We start from the raw sequence: 19,794 nt of genomic DNA on the forward strand, positions 1-19,794 counted from the left end.
CCTTCATTTGGAAACCTGTAGTTAGTTAAGGGGATGACGGGTGGAATATACTATGGTGAATACAGTGAGTCTAACCATCCAGATTTTGAAATAAACTTAGAAATAAAAGCTTAAACACAAAATCACATATAAGAGTCTTACTAAAATAAATTGTGTGCAAAAGTCAAGGTTCAAAATTTTGTCTGTATGATTGCTGTCTGACCAAAAATTTTAAGTTAAAGAAAATATATATATTTTTTTATTTCAGAAAGATATTTTTCTGGAATTTACCTCTGTGAATAATTAAAGGCTGAAATGCATTTTAATGACAATTAAAATAGGTTACAGTACAAATTGTTTGGGGCAGTCATAAACAAATACAGTACAACTGTACCCTGAGTCTGAGCAAATGTGGTCGAGAATCATTTTACCTAGACTTCAGGTGCTTTCCCAAGTTGAGTATTGGCAGGACTTCATGACGTACAATCTAAAGCCAGTGAAGAGATGCAGTGCCCTGAATGTGTTGATTGTCTTGGCAGCATGTCTTTCTCCATTGACTATAGAATGGAATTTGTAGCATTTAAATTACTGACACAGACACTGACTGCTTAAAATTAATACAAATGTTCTAAGCTTTTGTGTACTTCACTTTCTCAATTATAACTATTTATAAGCCTGTTTAAAACAAATAAGTGGAAGGAAATCTGGCTTCAGGAATGAAGTTGAGGGTGGAGAGCAATACCAGATCCCTGACAGGATCCTGCTCTGCCGTGCCAGTGTGTGGCTGTGCCATGGGCCCCTGTGTCTGGCAGGCAGGCAGGAAGGCTGCCTGCCAAAGAGATCTGCTCTTGCATCTGGAGGGCAGCTGGGCCCTGAGTTTCTCATTCCAGGGTGGGTCTGTGTTGGGGTGGGATGTTGGTCGAGTCACCACTGCTGGTTCTGAAAAAGACCTTGCTCTGAAGATAAGCTCTTAGAGCCAGCCTCACTGTAGCCAGACGTAGCAACTCTTTTGGAGGAGAATGTATGCCATTTTGTTGTGAATTTACCTTGACCTTTTAAACAAGACTCACTGAGAATAGGCCTGTTTTAAGCATTGAAATGAACAAAACCTAAAACTGTTTACGTTCTTTCTTAAGCAAGTTGCTAGTATCATATTGAATTTTTGGCCTCAGTCTTCTGAATGGTGACTTTACTAATCTGACCTGACTTACATTCAACCAAATACATTTCTAATTTCTAAAATGTTTATGTTATTCAAGGTAGCTGTTACCCGAATATAATGGGAATAGCTATTCTTTCTTTTCTGTAGGATAAAAATTTTACTCTTTGTAGTGTCAAAGTTGATTCAAATAGCAAAAGTATTTGGTTTATTTTTTGCTATTTCAGGTAGAACAATTGAAAAGTAAAGAGTCTCTGTAATATTTGCTTTAGCATCATCAAATCTTGTTATATTTGTATTGCCTTCGATTTTGTAATCAGTGAGTTTGCTATTTTTTTTCCTCCTCAGATTTATACTAAACGGAGCACAAGTGCTGCTTCAGAAACTGCATCTGTGGTGAGTTTATCTTCTAGATATCTTTAAACTGCTTGAGACTTTAACTGCTTGTAAATAAAAATGTGGAAATCTTTTTCTTTCCTGTTTATTTTCCTTTCCTACTCTTATCCCAGCAGCCACTTATTTAGCTCTTAATTTTGCAAATAATATGTCAGGAAAATAGAATAAAATATGATAAAGTACTACTTGTGCAGTATAGTTTCCATCTAGATCTCAAGATAGGCTGCATTTTGTTTTAGGAAATATAAGCTGGAAAGGAAACTTCAATTCTTATGAAAAATGTGTGCTTGTGCTTTAAAAAATGGAAAAGTACGTATCTTCCTTTGATTTAAAATCAGTCTTTTTGTACTGGTCTTCACATGCTGGTCTTCACATTTACTATTTGGAACACCACTTTGCTTGCCTAAATTAAAAATCTAGGGGAAACAGCATATTAAAGGCATAGACATTGGCATATGAGAGTTTATCCTAAGTTTTAAGGTTCAGTACTGGAGATACAGCTTGGCTTTGTGTCAGTTTTACAGAGGTTTTTTAAATTTTTTTTCCTGTTACAGTAATTGAAAAACAGACTTTTCAAATTAGTTTGAGAAAACTGGTGTTCTTTTAAAGAAGCTAATCAGCATATCATGTAACCTTAAGTTGAGGGGAGAATAGTCCTTAGTAGAAAGTAGTCCTTAACTTCTTTAGTGCTCCAAATGTGCTATTTTAATAGACTTGTACAATGGCTGTGAGATTCTGTGCAATGACTCTGCTGAGAAATCTTTCATGTATGTGCTGCTTCAGCTTTTAAAAGCCCTTTGGATGGAGTTGTTAAAATCAATCAGTAAAAAATTACTTTCCAACATCCTTTATTATCATGACTTTTATTCACCTAGACAGGTATGTTCAACCTTAGTTGAATTGACTGATTAGTTTATAGCAAGGAAGTAATCACAGAAAGAAATGGAAATCAAATAGGTCTTAGATGCTTCATTGCCTGTGGGGAGGAAAGAAAACTATATACATCTATCTATCTATCTATCTATCTTTAGAGAGTTTAAAGTGGATAAAATAGAATCTTACCCAGGACACCCAAGAGGGAAAAAATTAGATAACGTGTATTATTATTTTTTAAGACAAGGTAAAACATATCTGAGGGTGGCTGTTGATGGGTGGACAGAATTCTAGATGAAGGTTTGTTTTGAATAAATTTTTTTCTCTCCACAAATTTTATCATGTCTTTCCAGTCTGTTGCACCAAAATATGTGTATACGCCTCTGAATCATCTTAAAGATGGAACTGTAGTGAATTTGTATGGCATTGTGAAATTCTTCAAGCCTCCATATGTAAGCAAAGGAACTGGTATGTATTTTTTCCAAAAGAAGATTTAAAATCTCTTTCTGCTGAACAGAGCTGCTATTGTTATTTTTTGTTTAAAACAAGAATTACAAAAATTCTGGTGACCCTTTGACCACAGTTCTCAGCTAACATCCAGGGAACAGAATAACAGACAGGTAAGGGGCATCTGATTCAGTTTAGACATGCTAGTGGAGACAGCAGATGAAGAAGAAGGTATTTATCAAGCTAATCCCATCAATATAAAACAGGGAAAAGGACTTGAAAGTCCAGAAATCCTGCACCTTCCCTTGTGGGAAGGGATTATTCTGTAGCTGTGTCATTCTCCCTTGAGATTTTAACAATAAATCTTGTTATGGTATGCTATAAATGTGATGCCAGCATGTTTGTTACTTAGAGCAGCTGTTCAGCAACTGAATCATTAATTTTGCCTATGATGTAAACACTTACTGATTGTGCTAGTTTTGCTGGAAGGCTGCACCATTTCGCTAAATTCTTGGTAAACACAAAGGCGGATGCAATCCCTGCTGCATTAGATTATGAAGTAGTATTTGTTATTTGATTTAGGGTGAAATAAAGTATTTTTCTACTTATTATATATTTAGTGTGAATTTTTAAAGATTTTCTTTTCCTGATGGTATTTCTAATTGAACAAAAAAGAAATTTGCTGTTATGATGACTGTTCATTTTTATGGTCTAATTTGTGTGTGTACCAATTTCTTGAATAATCTCAATAGCCACGAATTTGGCTAGATATTCATTCTCTAAAATCAGAGAATCTGAAATAAGTATGTTGGAGAACTTTTATGCAAATAACTGATTTTCAGTGAAAATTTCAATATTTTTAAATGACATCAGATTGTATTTTTATATTTAATGTCTTAAAAATATACAAAGTAAGTTAGTGGAACAGTTGTCCTCTCTCTTTCGTGTAACTCACCTTTTGTTCCTAGAATAAGTCTTTCTCAATGATGGATATCTGGCAGGGACAGTAGGACTACTTAAACAAAATTAGGTTCACTGTGAGCAAGAGTATTAGAATCTGCATACCTGAATCTGCTACCTCCTAATCTGTTAACAAGTGCAACTGCCCCATGCAAGTCCTAGGCTTTCAAGGAGGTAAAGCTTTTTCATCATCTGGTAGTGTACTTTTAAGAAAGACTTGAAGGAAAGGCTGCCATGAAATACTGGTTCCTGTGGTAGTCCACAGGTAATCTTGATACCGACCAGGTTTGTGGATCCTGTGTAAAGCTCTTAGACCTCTTGCATGTAGCAATTCAAGGCAAAAAATAGTTGAAATGTTCTGCTATGCTATCATAGTAGTTGGAAGAATTCAAGACCATCGGTCTGCCTTTATGGAACAGAGCAATTATGTTATCCATTCTGATAGGAGCAAAGCTTAGTTCAGTTATCAATGCAAAGTATGTGTCAGCCTTCTCTGGTGAAGCTTTACTCATGTATAGTGATTTATACAAGAGTGCACGATTCTCCTGTGGAACTGTATCTTCCACCACAACATTCGGAAAGCATGGGTGTTTTGAAAGTGTTGGTATGGTACGTGTGGTATTCCAGCTCATTTAAAAAGTAAGCGTTCTTTATAAGGTATAAACTAGTTTTTGACAATTATTGTGCTTTTTTTATAAGTTCATGCTTTGTTTTCCTGTAACTTTATAGTCTAAAGAAGAAAGAAAGGAGTGGAGAAGGAGCTGTACAGAAAACTTTCCAGCAGTCTAATATACTTGAATTTTTTCACTGGTAAATAATGCTAGGTGAGGATAGAAAATCCTAGTGCAGACCTAAGGCAACCTCTTATTACTTGTACCCTTACTTATTACTTAGATTAAGTCTTTGTCAGTGCTGGTTCCTTAATGTAGCGAAAATGCTACACTAAGTCTTCCTGAGCAAAGGCTTATTGCTAAGCTAGCTACACTAATTCATCAGAGAGAGATTGAAGATAAAAAGAAATAGCTTCAGGACAGTTTCTCAGTACTTAAAATGCAGTGTGATTCTTTGTCATGATATCATGAGAACTTTCAACATAATTAAATATAGTGTTGCTTTGTGTCATAACCTAGTAATCATAAAGTAACAATTTTGTTTATTTAGGGAGAGAGTTGAAGGGTAGAAATAAATTAAACTTTTCAATTTTTTTTTAATAGACTGTGTTACGGAGGCCCAGTAGATGAATGAAGTATAGTGCATATAGAACAAATCTAGTTACATTAAAGTCACTATGTATGAACACACTTTGTAGATACATCTCATGGCATAATATTTATGTTTAAACAAAAAAGTTTGTGTTCTTCTTTCCTGTCCCTCAAAAATTAGAAACACACTATATATTATGCCCTATTGTTTCTTTTTCTCATTTCCTTCAGTGAAATATAATATAAAATATAAGTAAGTATAAAATATAAGTAAAAATATAAGAAATATAAGAGTTTATAGAGTACAGTTTAATCTTAACATTTGTTGGGATATGTACTGGCTTGCATACAGTCTTTTTTGTATTATTTAGTGGTAAGTTAGATTCAAGGAATAGCATGTTTTCAAGGGACAAAGCTTCAAAAATACTGGTAGTTAACCACAATGAGAAACAATGGCTGATGTGTCTGGGAATCACATCTCCAAGTCAATATGTGTATATGTGTTTAATTGTAATCATATCCTTTCTGGAATACCTTCATGTTCTGCTGAGACCCTAGAAACATCACTTTGCATATCTTCAAGGAGTGGCTGCTCCTGGGCAGAAAACCATGGGAGGAGAGAGGAGTGAAATTACACACAGTGTCATTGCTAATGGTAGGAACTGCCAATGAATGCAATAGTTCTAAGAGTAGCAGCTACCAGCATTGTTCGAATGGGAGGAACAGGTCAGGACTTCTGCTCAGTTTTTGACTTTCGTTTTCAAATAGTGAATTCTAGTAGCTGATATTTAACACACATTGCCAAGTAGCTTGGAGTGCTGGTGGATTTTTTATTCATCAACATCAAGCTTTAGTGAACTTTTTTGTTTAAGGTTCTGCTCTAGTGTTTTGTAAACTTCATTTCTTACTATCACTTGCTGCAATTGCAACTCACTTGCTACTTGATCATCAAACTCTCTTACTTTAAAATAGTTTTAATTGATTTGGATTTTGGTGTAGAAGTACTTACTATTCCAGTTAAATATTTCAATATTTTTCATGCAATCTGAGGTTACATCTACTTTAAAGGGTGCAAAAAGCTCAATGCTTTCTCTGAATTGTTCTGAATTGGTAGGGCATGAAATGGCTCTTGTCAGGAAATTCTGCAGTCGCATTAAATCCGGCACAGGCCTGCACTAATACATTTTCTCTCTCATATTGTTTTAATAGAATTATATGTCTTTAAGCTGGTCCCTGCTAGAAGCATGGGCAATGGAGCCACAGTACTTCATCCGTATAGGTGTTTATTCACTGTGTAGATATGTCCCTAGCTATGAGATATTAGTCAGTCTTACAGGTGTTAAAGCTTTTGGTTGAAGCTTTGCATTCTGTTCCCACTGAAAGCAAGTGAGAACTGGGCACCTAATTTGGTCTTGCCAGTTTATATATTTATAATCTGCAATTAAATGCTCTTCATCTTAATTGCCATGAGGCTGAGGATAAAACAATGATGAATGAAAAGAGTTTTCATTATGATCATCAACTTATTATATATGCCACAGGAAATTGTTTTAATTGAGGATGCTTCAGCTCAGGGCATGTGGTTTGGAATGTATGTACATGAAAATTTAATCTGTTTTGAACTGTTCAAAGATATACTCTGGATCCTTTTTGACACAACAGGCAGATGGATTTCTGTAAGAAGATTAATTTCCTCTTAATTGTCTGCTGGAAGGTCTGTTGGAAGTGTTCAAAATTGTGTTCTGAATTTTCTAGATTTCCCAACAATTTAAGAGGTGGTTTTTTTGTTTTTTTTTAGGTGGTTCTCACCTCTCTACCCTCCCTTAACACCAAGAACATCTCAAGAATTTAGCTGGAATAGAAATAGCAAATATTTAAAAAAAAAAAAAAAAAAAAAAGGATTCTTCCTGCCTCCGCCTTTATTGTGTCCAATTACAGAGATTATATGAATTGACCATGAAACTTTTGGGAAGTGACAATGTGACAACTGCTTCCTTAACCCTTTCTGTTACTGCTTGCAGAAATTAATCCATATTTTCCATAATGCATGGAAGAATCCTTGCTGCTGGTAAATAGTAAGTCATAAAAGTAATGTCCAGTTTTCCTGGGGAAACCTCCATCTAGTTTGTTCTCTCAGATGTATGCAGTATATTCATATGTCACATGTTGATTTAAGATCCCATTTCAGCCTACCCACACATGCATGTGGACAGTAACTATTTTATCTTTGCAAAATATTTTTCAGAATCAAAATTATTAAAAGTTAACATATCCAAAAAGTACACTTTTAAAAACTTTGAACAGTTCCAAGCCAAACTGTCTGTAACTGGATCACTTTATGTCCAAAACAAGTTTAAGAACCATAAGTCAAATTCTCAAAAGTATTTTGAAGGGCTAAATTTCATGAATTTTTTTTGATCTTGAGCTCAGTTCATCAACGTTCTAAGCCCAGAATTATTTTAAAACCTGAAAAAAACACGTTATTTTAAACTGTAACCTGTGCGTAATCTTTGATAAGTAATAGTAAATTAAATTTAGAATGCAAAACAGACCAATCACTTACCGTTGTGGTATCTGATATTCTGTCTGTGAGGAAACAGACTCAGAGAAATCTGCAATACTTTGTTTTTTAAACTACAGTTTTTTTCCCCAAGTCAAATTATTGAGGATGTATTTAATTTTTGCAGCACAGAAAGAAAACTACTGTAAAGGTAATGATAGTAATTTAATTTCTGGCACGTAGTGTTAGGTAATATTATTTTCCTTGCTGCTCACAGTGGGTTTTGCGTGTGTTTGGTTGTTTTGTTTTGTTTTGTTTTTTTAATAATCAGTGCTTCTTATCTTCTAATATTGAAGATAAAACTCAAAAAATGTTAGAAGAAAAATGAAAAATTAAACAGATGAGTAAATAGCTAATGGAAAGAAATCTCAAGACCATTACTCCGATCTGCAATTTACAAACATTGTTATTAAAGCATCTGTTCATACTTCTGGTCGTTTCTGAGTGTGAGTATCTCTTAAGTGGATTGCCATGTTAGAAATAACAAGCTATATTAAACATCTTCAGTTTGAATCTTTGGAGTTTTTGTTTGGACTTCTGCACTGTGTATGTATATATATACATACATATGTTTCTGTGTGAATATATATACACACATACATGTATGATTTTTCTTCCTATATCATGTTGAACATACTTGATAAGTCAGTTGGTTCAGCTGCTTAGTTTTAGTACAAAGACATTTGTGTATTGATTGGCCTCACTATTAAAGCAATATTAATGGTTGGTGTAGTTTTAAGAGAATAGTTCACTACTATATATATATATTTAACTATTGTAATATAAGGAACAGAAGATAATCTCTGAGTCCTTCATTACCAGCAATCTTTTTATCTCTTTGGAGGAGGAAGTTTTTGATCCAGGATAGTGTTTTCTTCGCTTGAATGTTAGTCATATACAATTGCACAAAATGGGGTTTGGTGTTTTAATCTTTATTTGATCAATGCTTTCTACCTTAAAAAATTTTTATACAAGCACACTATATCAAGTGGAAGAGAAACGTATAGAGTATTTTTATTTGTTATGAATTGCTGAAGTCCTCAGGAAAACCAAAATACTGATTCTTAAACGGATGAATACTGAATGCTTTCCTACAAAATAAGTAACTGTTCATCTGCAGCAGCTTTTGCAGCACTTCTGTTTTTTCGCATGAGGACTGGAAGATAAATTTTTACGTGAAGGTGTATCTTTTTTCTGATATCTGTAGTCTGTACAGAGCTGCTGACTTCTTGAGTATGCTAGTGACTGACATAACGCTTCATAAAAGAGCGGGAATGTTCAGGCATTTACAAAAAGCTGAAATCTGAAGAGTGAAACTTGAGTTGTCATCACAGCTCAGGAGCCTTTAGCCTTTCAGTGGCTATTACCATTAACAGAACTACAAAGCATTCATATTTCACTTATTTGAACTCAGGACCTAGAAGTTGGAGATCAACATTGTCAATGTAGTTAATGTAATTTTCTACCGATCTTGATTTGGAATTTTATTGATACTAAGGTAGTCTTTCTAAAGAACAGTAAGGACTAATTTGAAAGGGTGTAAGAAGCATATAAGACAGCTGCTTTACTATATGCTTGCTTCCCATTTAAAGCAAACATGGCTTCTCTCTCCTCGTTATTTTCATAAATACCAGTTCTGAGGTGTTACAGGCATCCTACAGCCGTAGGTGCAGTTTGGAGTTCTGTGTGGTCTGTGCATTTTCACATTGTTTGTGCTGAGGTATTGCTTCAGCTGATCACTTCTCTGAAACAGGTATATAGAACTTACTTATTTGAGAATAAAGAAATTAATTTCACTGTGGTCTGTTTGTACTTGTAAGAGTATATATATATATCTTTTTTTTTTTTTTTTTTTCTTAGCAGGCAGGTCCTAAACTATGGAGATTTTAATTCATACTGTTTAAGAGCGACTGTAACAATAATTTGATTAGGAAAATTCTACTAATAAACTGTTGACAATATTTTAGTTTTACTTTTAAAACAGTACTACCTTCATTACTTTAAATATTCTTGATCTGAATATTGCACAATATGCAAGTAAAAGAAAGGCTTCTGTATATTTTTTGCAGTTTATATTTTATGTATCTTGGCTTCTTTCATTAAGGACTTAACTTGGAAGTACCAGCAGTTTTTGTCTCTATAATAAAACTCCATTGCAATTTGCACTGAATCATGCTGAAGAAATTAGATGAATTGTTTAAGATTACCTTTAATTATTAATGGAGAGTTATTAATCTTCAAGATTTATATTGAACCAGACAAAATATTACTAAAAATGTAAAAGCTTTCTTTTATAGTATGTAAATTTGTTCAACTGTACAGCTGTTGTCATATTTTTAAGCTAAATTTTTGCAAGTAAAAATTACCAACTGTAATATTTCCTTTTCTCAAGGAAGTTATCAGTGGAGCAGATTTATCTAGTAAAGCAAAATTTTCCCTAATATTTAATATTTAATTTTTTTTTTTTAATTTTATCTTGGTAAGCTAAAAAACTGAGGGATTTTTCTTCAAGGAAAAGTGTACTGTAAAAAGAAAAAATGTTTGAGCAATAACGTTTATTATAGCTTCCTGTAACACTATGGCATTAAATAAATTCAGCAGTGCTGTTTAGAATTGGGCGCTTTTTATCTGTGCAGAAAAGTGAATTCAATCACTGAACTGTAATGCTGCTTTGGAGAACAGAAAGCAATTTTCACATTGCAGCTGAAAAAGGAAGTCTTGGTGACTTTTCATTTTTCACCTTCAAAAAGGACTTGCTGGATACGAATTCCTTTAATAGAAAATCAGTCTGTATGCTTTGTTCTTGAAGAGCTTTATTTTAATTAGGTTTATTGTCAAAGTGATGTTTTGAGGTCATAGTTAAGAAGAGAAGTCTATAATCAGTGAAATGGAGAGCCTATATTGTGTAGGAGGTGCTCCCTGATTATATAGCAAACATAATATTTTATACTACTTTGAGTATAGTGAATATTGGTCTTTTGACTATGCTAATTGCACAGAAAATGGAGGGGGAGTGTTGACTTTTTCCCCCTTCTCATGAAGCTGACCAGGTTATATAATCGCAGCATCACACAGTAATCACAATTTTAGTGCGGAGGGGTTTTTGTTATTTCACTTTAGGTTTCTATGTTGGGTAATGTCCATGCATTGTAATGCATTATCCTGTGTCTTCACGAGAATGTAAATCTATGAACTGTATGGGTTCTTTTTTCTCTTTATGGCTCATTTTGAACATAATATTGTGCTGCTATTTTTTAAGTTAGAATCCATAACCAATGAGATAAAACCACCCCTCTTTCTACTATAATAGTAGATACTTGCGGTTTCCAGTCAGCCACTGATTTCATGTCCATCTTAGCACAGAACACCAGACTGGGTGATCATCTGACACCTTTCTGGAGTCTTTTGCAGTGATGTGCAGAAGAATGATGTTTAGACATGTCTAAGTGTAATAGATTAGAATATATCATTATTGAGGCTATTTAAAAGTAATTGGGAGGAGAAAAAAAACACCCTTTTTATGGAAATACTACAGTTCTTACATTTGTAAGAAAATTAGGTTTATTTGTATTAGTAAGCCTTTTTCAGATATCTTTTAACACTTTTTCACTCAAATTGTTATAGAGTTTGAACTTTTACATTTAAGCTTTACCTTAAGTATTAAAGGGCATATTTGCCAGATGCAGCAGAGTATTTCTTTTGAAGTCAGTGGACAGACAAGCATATATTTTAATCCAGTCTGACAGATCTATCTTCCTCATGTCTGGGGAATCTGTTCAACTTGAGTTTGCACATGACGCTTGTGTCCTATTGACTGCCTTCCTATAGCTTTTTGTATAATGCAAATCTGTCAGTTTTAGTAGATTGATATTCCCTTTCTCAAAGTTGTTTAGCAACAAATCATTTGTTTCTGTCTCTTTATAAAATGTGTGTTGGAGATATTATCAACTCTGTTTTAGTGTTTAGTGTAACACCTTTGTTCAGTTCCCAGAAATGCAAACTCTGGCTTAGTGTCATTATCACTAAATGGCTGGCAGCAATACAGCTAAGGGAAGTTCATTGTTGTCTTTTTTGGTTGGTTGGTTGGTTGGGGTTTTCTTGTGAATTGAAAAAATGTCCCATACTTCAAGTTTATTAGGAAATGTTTTTCTGATTGTTTGCACAGTTGTTTATATGTTTACGAAATATAGGACTTGATACAGGCTATTTTCATACTACCATACAAAATTTAGTAGAGCTATATTTGCCTTTTGAAAGATGATAGGTTGATGATGCTGTCACAGTCTGTGTCAGTTTAAATAAAATTGTGTAGCTTCCTTGTTCCAGCGGAAATATTTGATATTAACATTTCTGTAAGGTGAATGTATTTTCAACATGGACATCTAAACATCGTTTATGCAGATCTTAAGTCAAGTGGCAATGATTGGTTAAATCTTTGAACTTCATTTATAAAGTCTTCTGGTGTTTAATTTCACCATTATAAAAGTTGAGAAAGGTCCCACTAGGAAACAAGAAGCTTCTTATCAATGGTTTCATGTTTCAGTTTTATATAGTCAGTTTCTGTAGTTTGTTCAAATACCAGTTAGCACAGAATTCATAATTCTTCTGCTTTGATAATATTGTTTGGTGCTTTTGCTTCTTTAATATTGATTGCTGCATTATGTTCATGTCTTCGTTACTTTGTCTAGAGAATTTGTCTTGAGCAGCTTTCCCATTCTTGGTACCTCAAGAGAATGGATGCGAGTCTTCCTGTTTCTAAGAGTTATAACTACTTTTGTTTTAGGGCATTGGGATTCTACTGTTGGCCGCTGTCAAAATGCAACATAAAAATTGGCAAAGAACATTTTGTTTTAACAGGGGCATACAACAGTAAGATTATAGCAGAAGGAGTGAATGGATGCTTTACGTAGAGTTCCTGCTTCTAGACCATACATCTGCATTTTGTACTCAAGATAGCAATATGAATCAACTAAGAATTACAATGACAATTTGTACTCTTAAATGAGGTTTGTGAAAGTAAAAATGTGAGTTAAAGTAGATTAAGAAATCGGAGAGTTGCCTAGGCATTTGAGGTAATTCAGATCTTGTGATTTGTACTTGTTTTAGTCAGAATGAACAACAGTTAGCAGCACCATTTCATTCATGATCCAAAATAAATGTATAGTTGAAGGTTGACATCAAGGTAGAAATAATACATTGTGATGTCATCGCTCTACTTCTCTGTTTAAAAAATTGTGATTCAGCCCTTAACTGTAAGTTTTAATAAATATCAGCATAATAAATATCCAGCTGAAAAGCACTCTGTCTTCTTGATTAGAAGTAACTAGGACCAGATTTGCAGGTGTTAGAGTTCTTAAATACATAGCCAAGATGATACTGGTTATTTGAAAAGTTCTTAGGCAGGTTGACCAGTCTACCCACGCTATGAAACACTGTCACTTTGCACTGTCACTCCCTTTTATGTTTGTAAGATGTATGGACACACATGCTTCTATAACCTGAATTATAAAATACAGCTTTTTTTTTTTTTTCCTTATGTTATCTGCAGATACTACTGTATTCTGGGCCATTTTGCTTTGTCATAACTGTGTACTTGTTTTGAGTTTGATCTTGTTGGTTACTGTTGAAAGTGAAAATCTGTTACCAAAGTTTAACTTTAAAAGGGCCCATTTCAGATTCTTACTTTACCTTCAGAGTACTACTTTATGACTGCATCCTTGCAGCATATATCTTGCTTGTATATTTTGGTGAAGTGAAAGGTAAGTAATTTATGCTTTCATTTGCTTTTAGAACTTGTAGAGCTCATTTTCTATTCAGAAGACAGGGAAGATAAAAATCTCAAAGAAGGATTATACAAGTGGACATATACCTATCCTTCCCATCTTATAGAGACTTGAGAAAATAGTGTGCCTGTCGCAGACAGAAGAATAAAGTTTGTGTGTTCTTCGCTCACAGGCTTGTGCTTAATCACCCGTTTAACTTTCAGCTACTTGTGATAATGATTTGTACAAAGGGCCATGCTTCTATTGTTAGGCTGTTGTAACTAAACTGATTTTTGGAAGGGTTACGCTGATCATAGCAGAAAAATGTGGCTATCTGGCCATTCATCCCAACTTTGGTATCAGAATATTAATCACTCCATAATGCCTGTTACTCATTCAAACACTTTTATATTTTCCAGATTACTGCTCAGTTGTAACACTTGTGGACCCATCAAATGCAAAGTTAACATGCACTCTTTTTAGTGGAAATCTAGATTCCCTTCCAAAAATTTACAAAATTGGAGATATTGTTCGATTTCATAGAATAAAGGTAAGTACTAGTTTTTTAATGCACTTGCTTTTTTGCAATAAGAGATAGCACTCTAGGGATAATTTAATTCTTCATAAACTGAAATTCAAGTATGCAGACATTGGATAAAGCAACTGATTGATAAAACTGAGCTATGGTTATGCTTTGGACCAAAATTGGAAATTAGCTGTCAAATATTTAGAACTAAGAAAAAAAAAAATCACTAATCTGTTATCCCTCTTTAGAAAAGTGTTAGACATAGTTATGACAGCTTCAGAACAGCATTCACTTTGTTTGAACATTTGTTAAACTAGTTGACAAAAACGACTTGGTAACACTTATAGATGTATAGAATTTAACTGACATAAATATGCATAATTTATTCCTCTTCAAACTGTTAGAATTAAATGAGCAATTGATCTTGAACTTCTGTCATGGAGCAGTTTAGAACAGCCAGAGAGTTACTCAAGTAAATATGACCTAACTGGGATTGTTAGTGCAATATGCTCTTAACTGTTTCTTTGTCTTCCTGCCTTGCCCAATATTTACCTGTATCAAAGGCTGCAAAGGAAATAGTGTTGATATCTCTGGTACTTCATCTGCTAGTTTGCAACCGTGTACAGTACGGAGACACTGAAGGGGAGTCTTAGAATGCTGCACCATACTCAGAAAGAAGTGCAGAACAGTATCAAAGAAATGATTTTACCATATTACATATTAATGTGCAAGTTAACTATACGTAATTATCTTTTTAGTTTACTTAAAATAAATATAGCAGAAATTAAAATATATCCTGAAAGAGGCCATTTAAAAAAACACTTGATACGTAAGTAAACAGTTCTGGGAAATTTAGAACTGTATGAAATGTTGATGAAAGGGGTAAAGATCAATAGTACAGAGCATGTCAGTTTTGATAGCCTGTAGTAGGAGAGAAAAGAAAAGAATTTGGCACTAAGGGTAAAAAATGATAAGATTTATCCAGTAATGGAGATTAGTGCCACTGAAATTATTAAGAAAGAACTTAAGATTCCAAAATAGTCTTTGGTTTTGAGAATCAGTTATTTATGTATATTATAGATATTTACAGTTGAGAGGAAAAACTAGCTAACCAATTCAGAGTTAATATAAAGCTTCCTTACAGGCATTTTTTTATATAATTACAGTAAAATTAGACTAGATTTAGACTCTGAAACTTATGTTGCTAACTAGAACCAGTTGTTGCCAGTCTTGGAAGTTCATTGATTTGACTTTGAATGGGGAAGTCTTACACTACATTTCAGATTCTCTCTGAATTCAGTAGGATAAGTGTTGTGCAGATATCCTGGTTTCTGAAATTCAGTAGAGGCAGAAATGTATTTGTTTCTTCTGAAATCAAAATATGTATTTTACAATATATGTATTTTACTGCAGTTCTTGCAAAAAAACACACCAATTCTAGAAAGGAGAGTGATCAAAATAGAAGAATTGAAAAGTTGCACATCTGTGGTAGGTTAATAGTGAACTTTTTGAGAAGTGAGAAGAACAGGTTAAAAACAAAAAGACAACTCTCAGGGAAATCATGCAAGTGTCCTGTGTTACACAAACCTAATAGCGTCTCAGCTCTGCTATTTATCTTTCATGTAAGCTTATTAACAAAGCCTGTTGATCCACCATGTGTGAGGAACCTCATTGTTTTCCTCATTTTGGGAACAAGGCATGTTTTTGAGGAAATCATTGTAAAATCCTTATCAATTAGTTCTTAGTCTTCAAGATCATGTTTTACTGCGTCTAATTTCTCAACAGACAGGTTCTGTTAATGTTTCCTTTCTCACGTGCACTTTCTCTGAATTAAAAAAAAATCTTTAATTAGGATTCTAAGTACACTATCTACAATTTATCATTTACACTCCTGTTTTCTTCAGACCTCATCATCCTCCCTTAGCTTGCTGAATGCAAAGGAATAGAGAGTTACAAAGGCTATAGTCTGTGAGAACTGTTTTTACCAGTGAGGGCGGGTATACATAGTCCTCACAGTGTATATTCATAATCCTGTGTGACAAAAATGCTTTCTAAAGACTTCCAAGGAGTTGACATTGCTTGCAAACACATTCTAAGAACAACTGTTTCTTGCTACACTCTCAGCTGCAAATGAATAAATTCTCTTTGTAGTAAAACAGGTGTTGGCAAGGTCCTATGGTTCAGAGATAATAATAATATAATGGATTCTGTTGAGATTACTCAGGGTAGAGAATCATGTTATTTGTTCACTATTTGTTTCAGGAAATGAAAATTTTGAGTGTCTTGATAACAGGTTTGAAAGATTATCCAGTTTTAATTACATTTCTGTTAATATTTCTTGAAATACTTGTTTATGATTTTTTATGAAGATGCCTAATGAATCATAATACTTAGTGAATTAGTCCTGTATTTGGGCCTTCAACCAGTCAGTGCTCTGCAGAGATGACAGTGTGAGTGAAAGAAATCTTTTCCCTTAATAATAAAAGTGTGTCGTCATAGAGAGTCTTTTTATCAAGCAACTAAATCTTTTTATCTTCTGTATTACACACAAAAGATACTGCAAGTCTCATTTTCAGGGATTTAGGAGATGCTGGGAATTTGGGTTTTGTGTGCAAAAGCTGAATTTCTCTGTGCATATGTGTTTAGCTAGTCTTTTAACTGCAAGGTGCCATGCTTCTTTTTATATTTATTTATTTATTTGTTTATTTTATTATAAGAGCCATGCCCTGTTCCAGTGCACAGGAGTATTCATTTAGGAGGGGATTCATCTTGCCTGTGTTTAACCATATAAAAGCTAGGCCTGGGATCTAATTGTCTAGGCTCTATCTTACCTTCAAAGCAAAGAAGTTTCTCAAGTGGAGTTTTCTTGGAGCTCTCTTTTCTGGTTCACTATGGAAACTCTTAATACCTTAGACTTAATGCATAATACTTAAGCTGTTAAAGAGCAGGAAGAGGAATCCTGCTGGTACCGACTAAATCTGCGTTATTTTATCCTTTTTGTTGTGTTGGCTTTTGTTCTGCCTCCCTTGTATTATTCAAACCCTGCCATGATGATAGAATTGTTAATTTTTTCATTGGCTTTTCCTTAGTATTCATTATTATCTCTAAGTGATTCACAAACAATTTATATCCTCCCTTCCAGTGTAGTGAATTGATATTTGACTTCCATTTTTATTGTTGAGGAATTCGAGAAAAGTGAGATTGAAGTAAAACATATTCTTATTTAGGTGTTCACCTTGTTCAGAATTCTCTGCTCTACATTGTCCAATACAATCACAGAATAGTTGGGGTTGGAAGGGACCTCTGGAGATCATCTTGTCCAACACCCCTGATCAAGCAGAGTTAGCTAGAGCAGGTTGCCCAGGACCATGTCCAGTCAGGTTTTGAATATCTCCAAGGATGGAGACTCCACAGCCTCTCTGGGCAATCTGTTCCAATGTTCAACCACCCTCACAATAAGTGTTTTCTTGTGTTCAAGTGGAATTTCCTGTGTTTCAGTTTGTGCCTACTGTCTAGACAATCACTATCTAGGATGTGTTTTATTTTTGTTTATGTCCAGAATACACAGCCTCATAGAGCACTTCACACTTTCAAAGGGTAGTATTTATTGATATCAAATGTATCTCTGAGTGCTCAGCACTTCTACAACTCAGTTCCTATGTGATTCAAGTTGAGTTCTTGGAGGATGAAGACCAAACGAGTGACCTCTCATGACAAACTTGCTTATGTGACTTCTTCAGTTTAACATTTCCATAGCAATTACAAAGATCGACGTCTTAATTCTCTGGCTTTCTATCATAGTAATCTTGATATTACTGTCCTCTTTTACTTTTGTGACTTGATTTCTTTAGTACATAGGCTCTAGTTGCTGGAATGAATGAGGCAGGACTCTTACCGACAACAGCTTCTTCATTACACAGCTCTGATTTATCACCACTGTGCATATTGAGTCATGCATTGAATAGGAAAATGTCCTGTGGAAAAATAGGGTTATGAAACAGGATATCATAATATAAATATACCATGAGCTGAAATGTGTTTGCACAGATGACATGTGCAAGCATGTACGTAACTATGGCACCTACTAACTTTGGATGCTACTTGTTTTAATTTTAATGTTCTAACTTTGTAGTTTGGATGCAACTTCATAGATCTTTAGAATAACAAACAGGAGAAAAACAGCAAGAAAAAAAAACACATTGCTTGCACGCTGTCATATTGATATTCAGGTAGTTCAAAATCTTTAGATTCACTATATAAATGCATTTCTCCTTTGGGCAAAAATGTCTTATATCCATGACATAGGTGGTTATTCTCTCTATAGCCAGAGTCAGTTGACAAGAATAAGATACGTTGGGTTTTTTTGTGAGTTTCAAAGCTGTTTGCCTTTTCACAGAGGATTGATACTTGGAAATCTAAATATTAAGCATATGAAGCTTTGCTTCATAAAAACATAAACGAATCAATCACATCCTCTATTTTGCTATCCCTACTAGTCCTATCCTGTCTCTTTCTCCTTGAGCATCACTCTCCTCAACCCAGTAATACTTAACAGCATTTGTCCCACTAGGTTTCTAGCCTCAGTCTTTAGGCCAGTCTTGCCATTATTTCCAGTAACAATGCCCTTCTCGTTTCTGTTTTCAGCTACAGGGTTTCTTTTATCAGTGTATTTCCACTGGCCTACTCCAATTTTGTCCCATTAAAGTTGGTTGCTTCCTCTTCCTTGCTACGTGCTGCAAAATGGAAGCTGCTGAGAAACACAGGAGAAGAAGTATCTGTTTGCTCAGTTCTTGCTCCTGGTCAGCTCTGGCCATAGCTGCCTGACTGATAAGGATAGCAGCTTAGGTATAGAGCATACGGAGTGAATATAAAATCTTGGGAGAAGGTGGATCTCAGGAAAGATTAAATCTTTCCATTAAATCTTGGGAGAGCTGCCAGACTCTTGGTGTCTTCTGAGTAAATGTTGTCAAAATTTAGAAAATTGGCCAAAGTTACATGTGAGACTTCACTGTAAAGGATATTAAAGAACATGTTGCCTACAGCAACAGTGGAGACCCTGTTTTCAAATTCTTTCTCTGAAGAGTGAAAGCAAGTAAAATTATTTACTAAACAATTGTAAGATTATTTTTAACACAGGGAAGCTAACATTTTTTCTTGGAAGTGTTTGTATTACTGTTGTTTTTTGCTTCCCTTCAACAATTATTTAAAGCATACAATTCACTTTGGAATTTTAATGAAGTTATTAAAAACAAGCATTCATTCTTTAGAAAAAAAAAAAGTCAAGAAACATTAACTGTAGACAGTGATAGGAGTTCCACTATAATTAGAAGTCTTAGTGCTTTGCATGTGTTTTCTGAAATTTTCTTCTGAGTTCTTTTAGTTGATGAGTTCATTAAGTCTTAAATATTTAGGAAATATTCCAAAATACAATAATATATTTCTTTACTAGAATCTTCTCCAATATACTGTGCCACTTTCTCTGAGGAATATACCAAAGGCAGTATCACATTGCCTCCCCTCCCCTTTTTTTAATGATTATCAAAAGGGAAATTATTTCAGCTGTTTTAAACATATATGCTTTTTGTATATAATATGTTGACAAAAATAGTTATAGCATGTTCATGTGAACTGTTAAAGGAAATGTACAACGCACTGTTCGTTTTCATCTTTCTATTCCATTAGTGCAAAAATTTCTGATAATCATGTTTTGAGGACAGCAGTTCTCAGGAATAGTAGAGGATAGCTTTAATTTTTGGCCTTAATAGCTAGATGTATTTTTCATATCTTCATAAAGATTCATTTTGCTTCCATATTACTATCAGTTTTATAAGGGGGTGCCTGCAGCTAGTTTTCGTAATTCATTTTTGTTGTTAAACATGTTCAAAATGGTGTAATTTATATTTGGACACAGATTATTTACTGACTTATTT

General features: G+C 34.2%; 1 protein-coding gene across 9 annotated transcripts in view; it reads left to right on the plus strand.

Annotated features, from left to right (window-relative positions):
- POT1 (protection of telomeres 1) overlaps positions 1-19,794 on the plus strand; it is an 82,644-nt gene that overhangs the window by 22,946 nt on the left and 39,904 nt on the right. For 8 of the 9 annotated variants that reach the window (XM_026066940.1, XM_026066942.1, XM_026066943.1 and 5 more), the window contains 3 exons: positions 1,487-1,534; positions 2,761-2,875; positions 13,758-13,888. In XM_026066940.1, coding sequence (XP_025922725.1) covers positions 1,487-1,534; positions 2,761-2,875; positions 13,758-13,888 — 294 coding nt within the window. Of the gene's footprint in view, positions 1-1,486; positions 1,535-2,760; positions 2,876-13,757; positions 13,889-19,794 lie in introns of those variants that run through there. The other variant, XM_026066948.1, reaches the window with a different exon arrangement.

Source organism: Apteryx rowi, unplaced genomic scaffold, assembly GCF_003343035.1.
Source record: "Apteryx rowi isolate R43461 unplaced genomic scaffold, aptRow1 scaffold_250, whole genome shotgun sequence".
Classification (NCBI taxonomy): domain Eukaryota; kingdom Metazoa; phylum Chordata; class Aves; order Apterygiformes; family Apterygidae; genus Apteryx; species Apteryx rowi.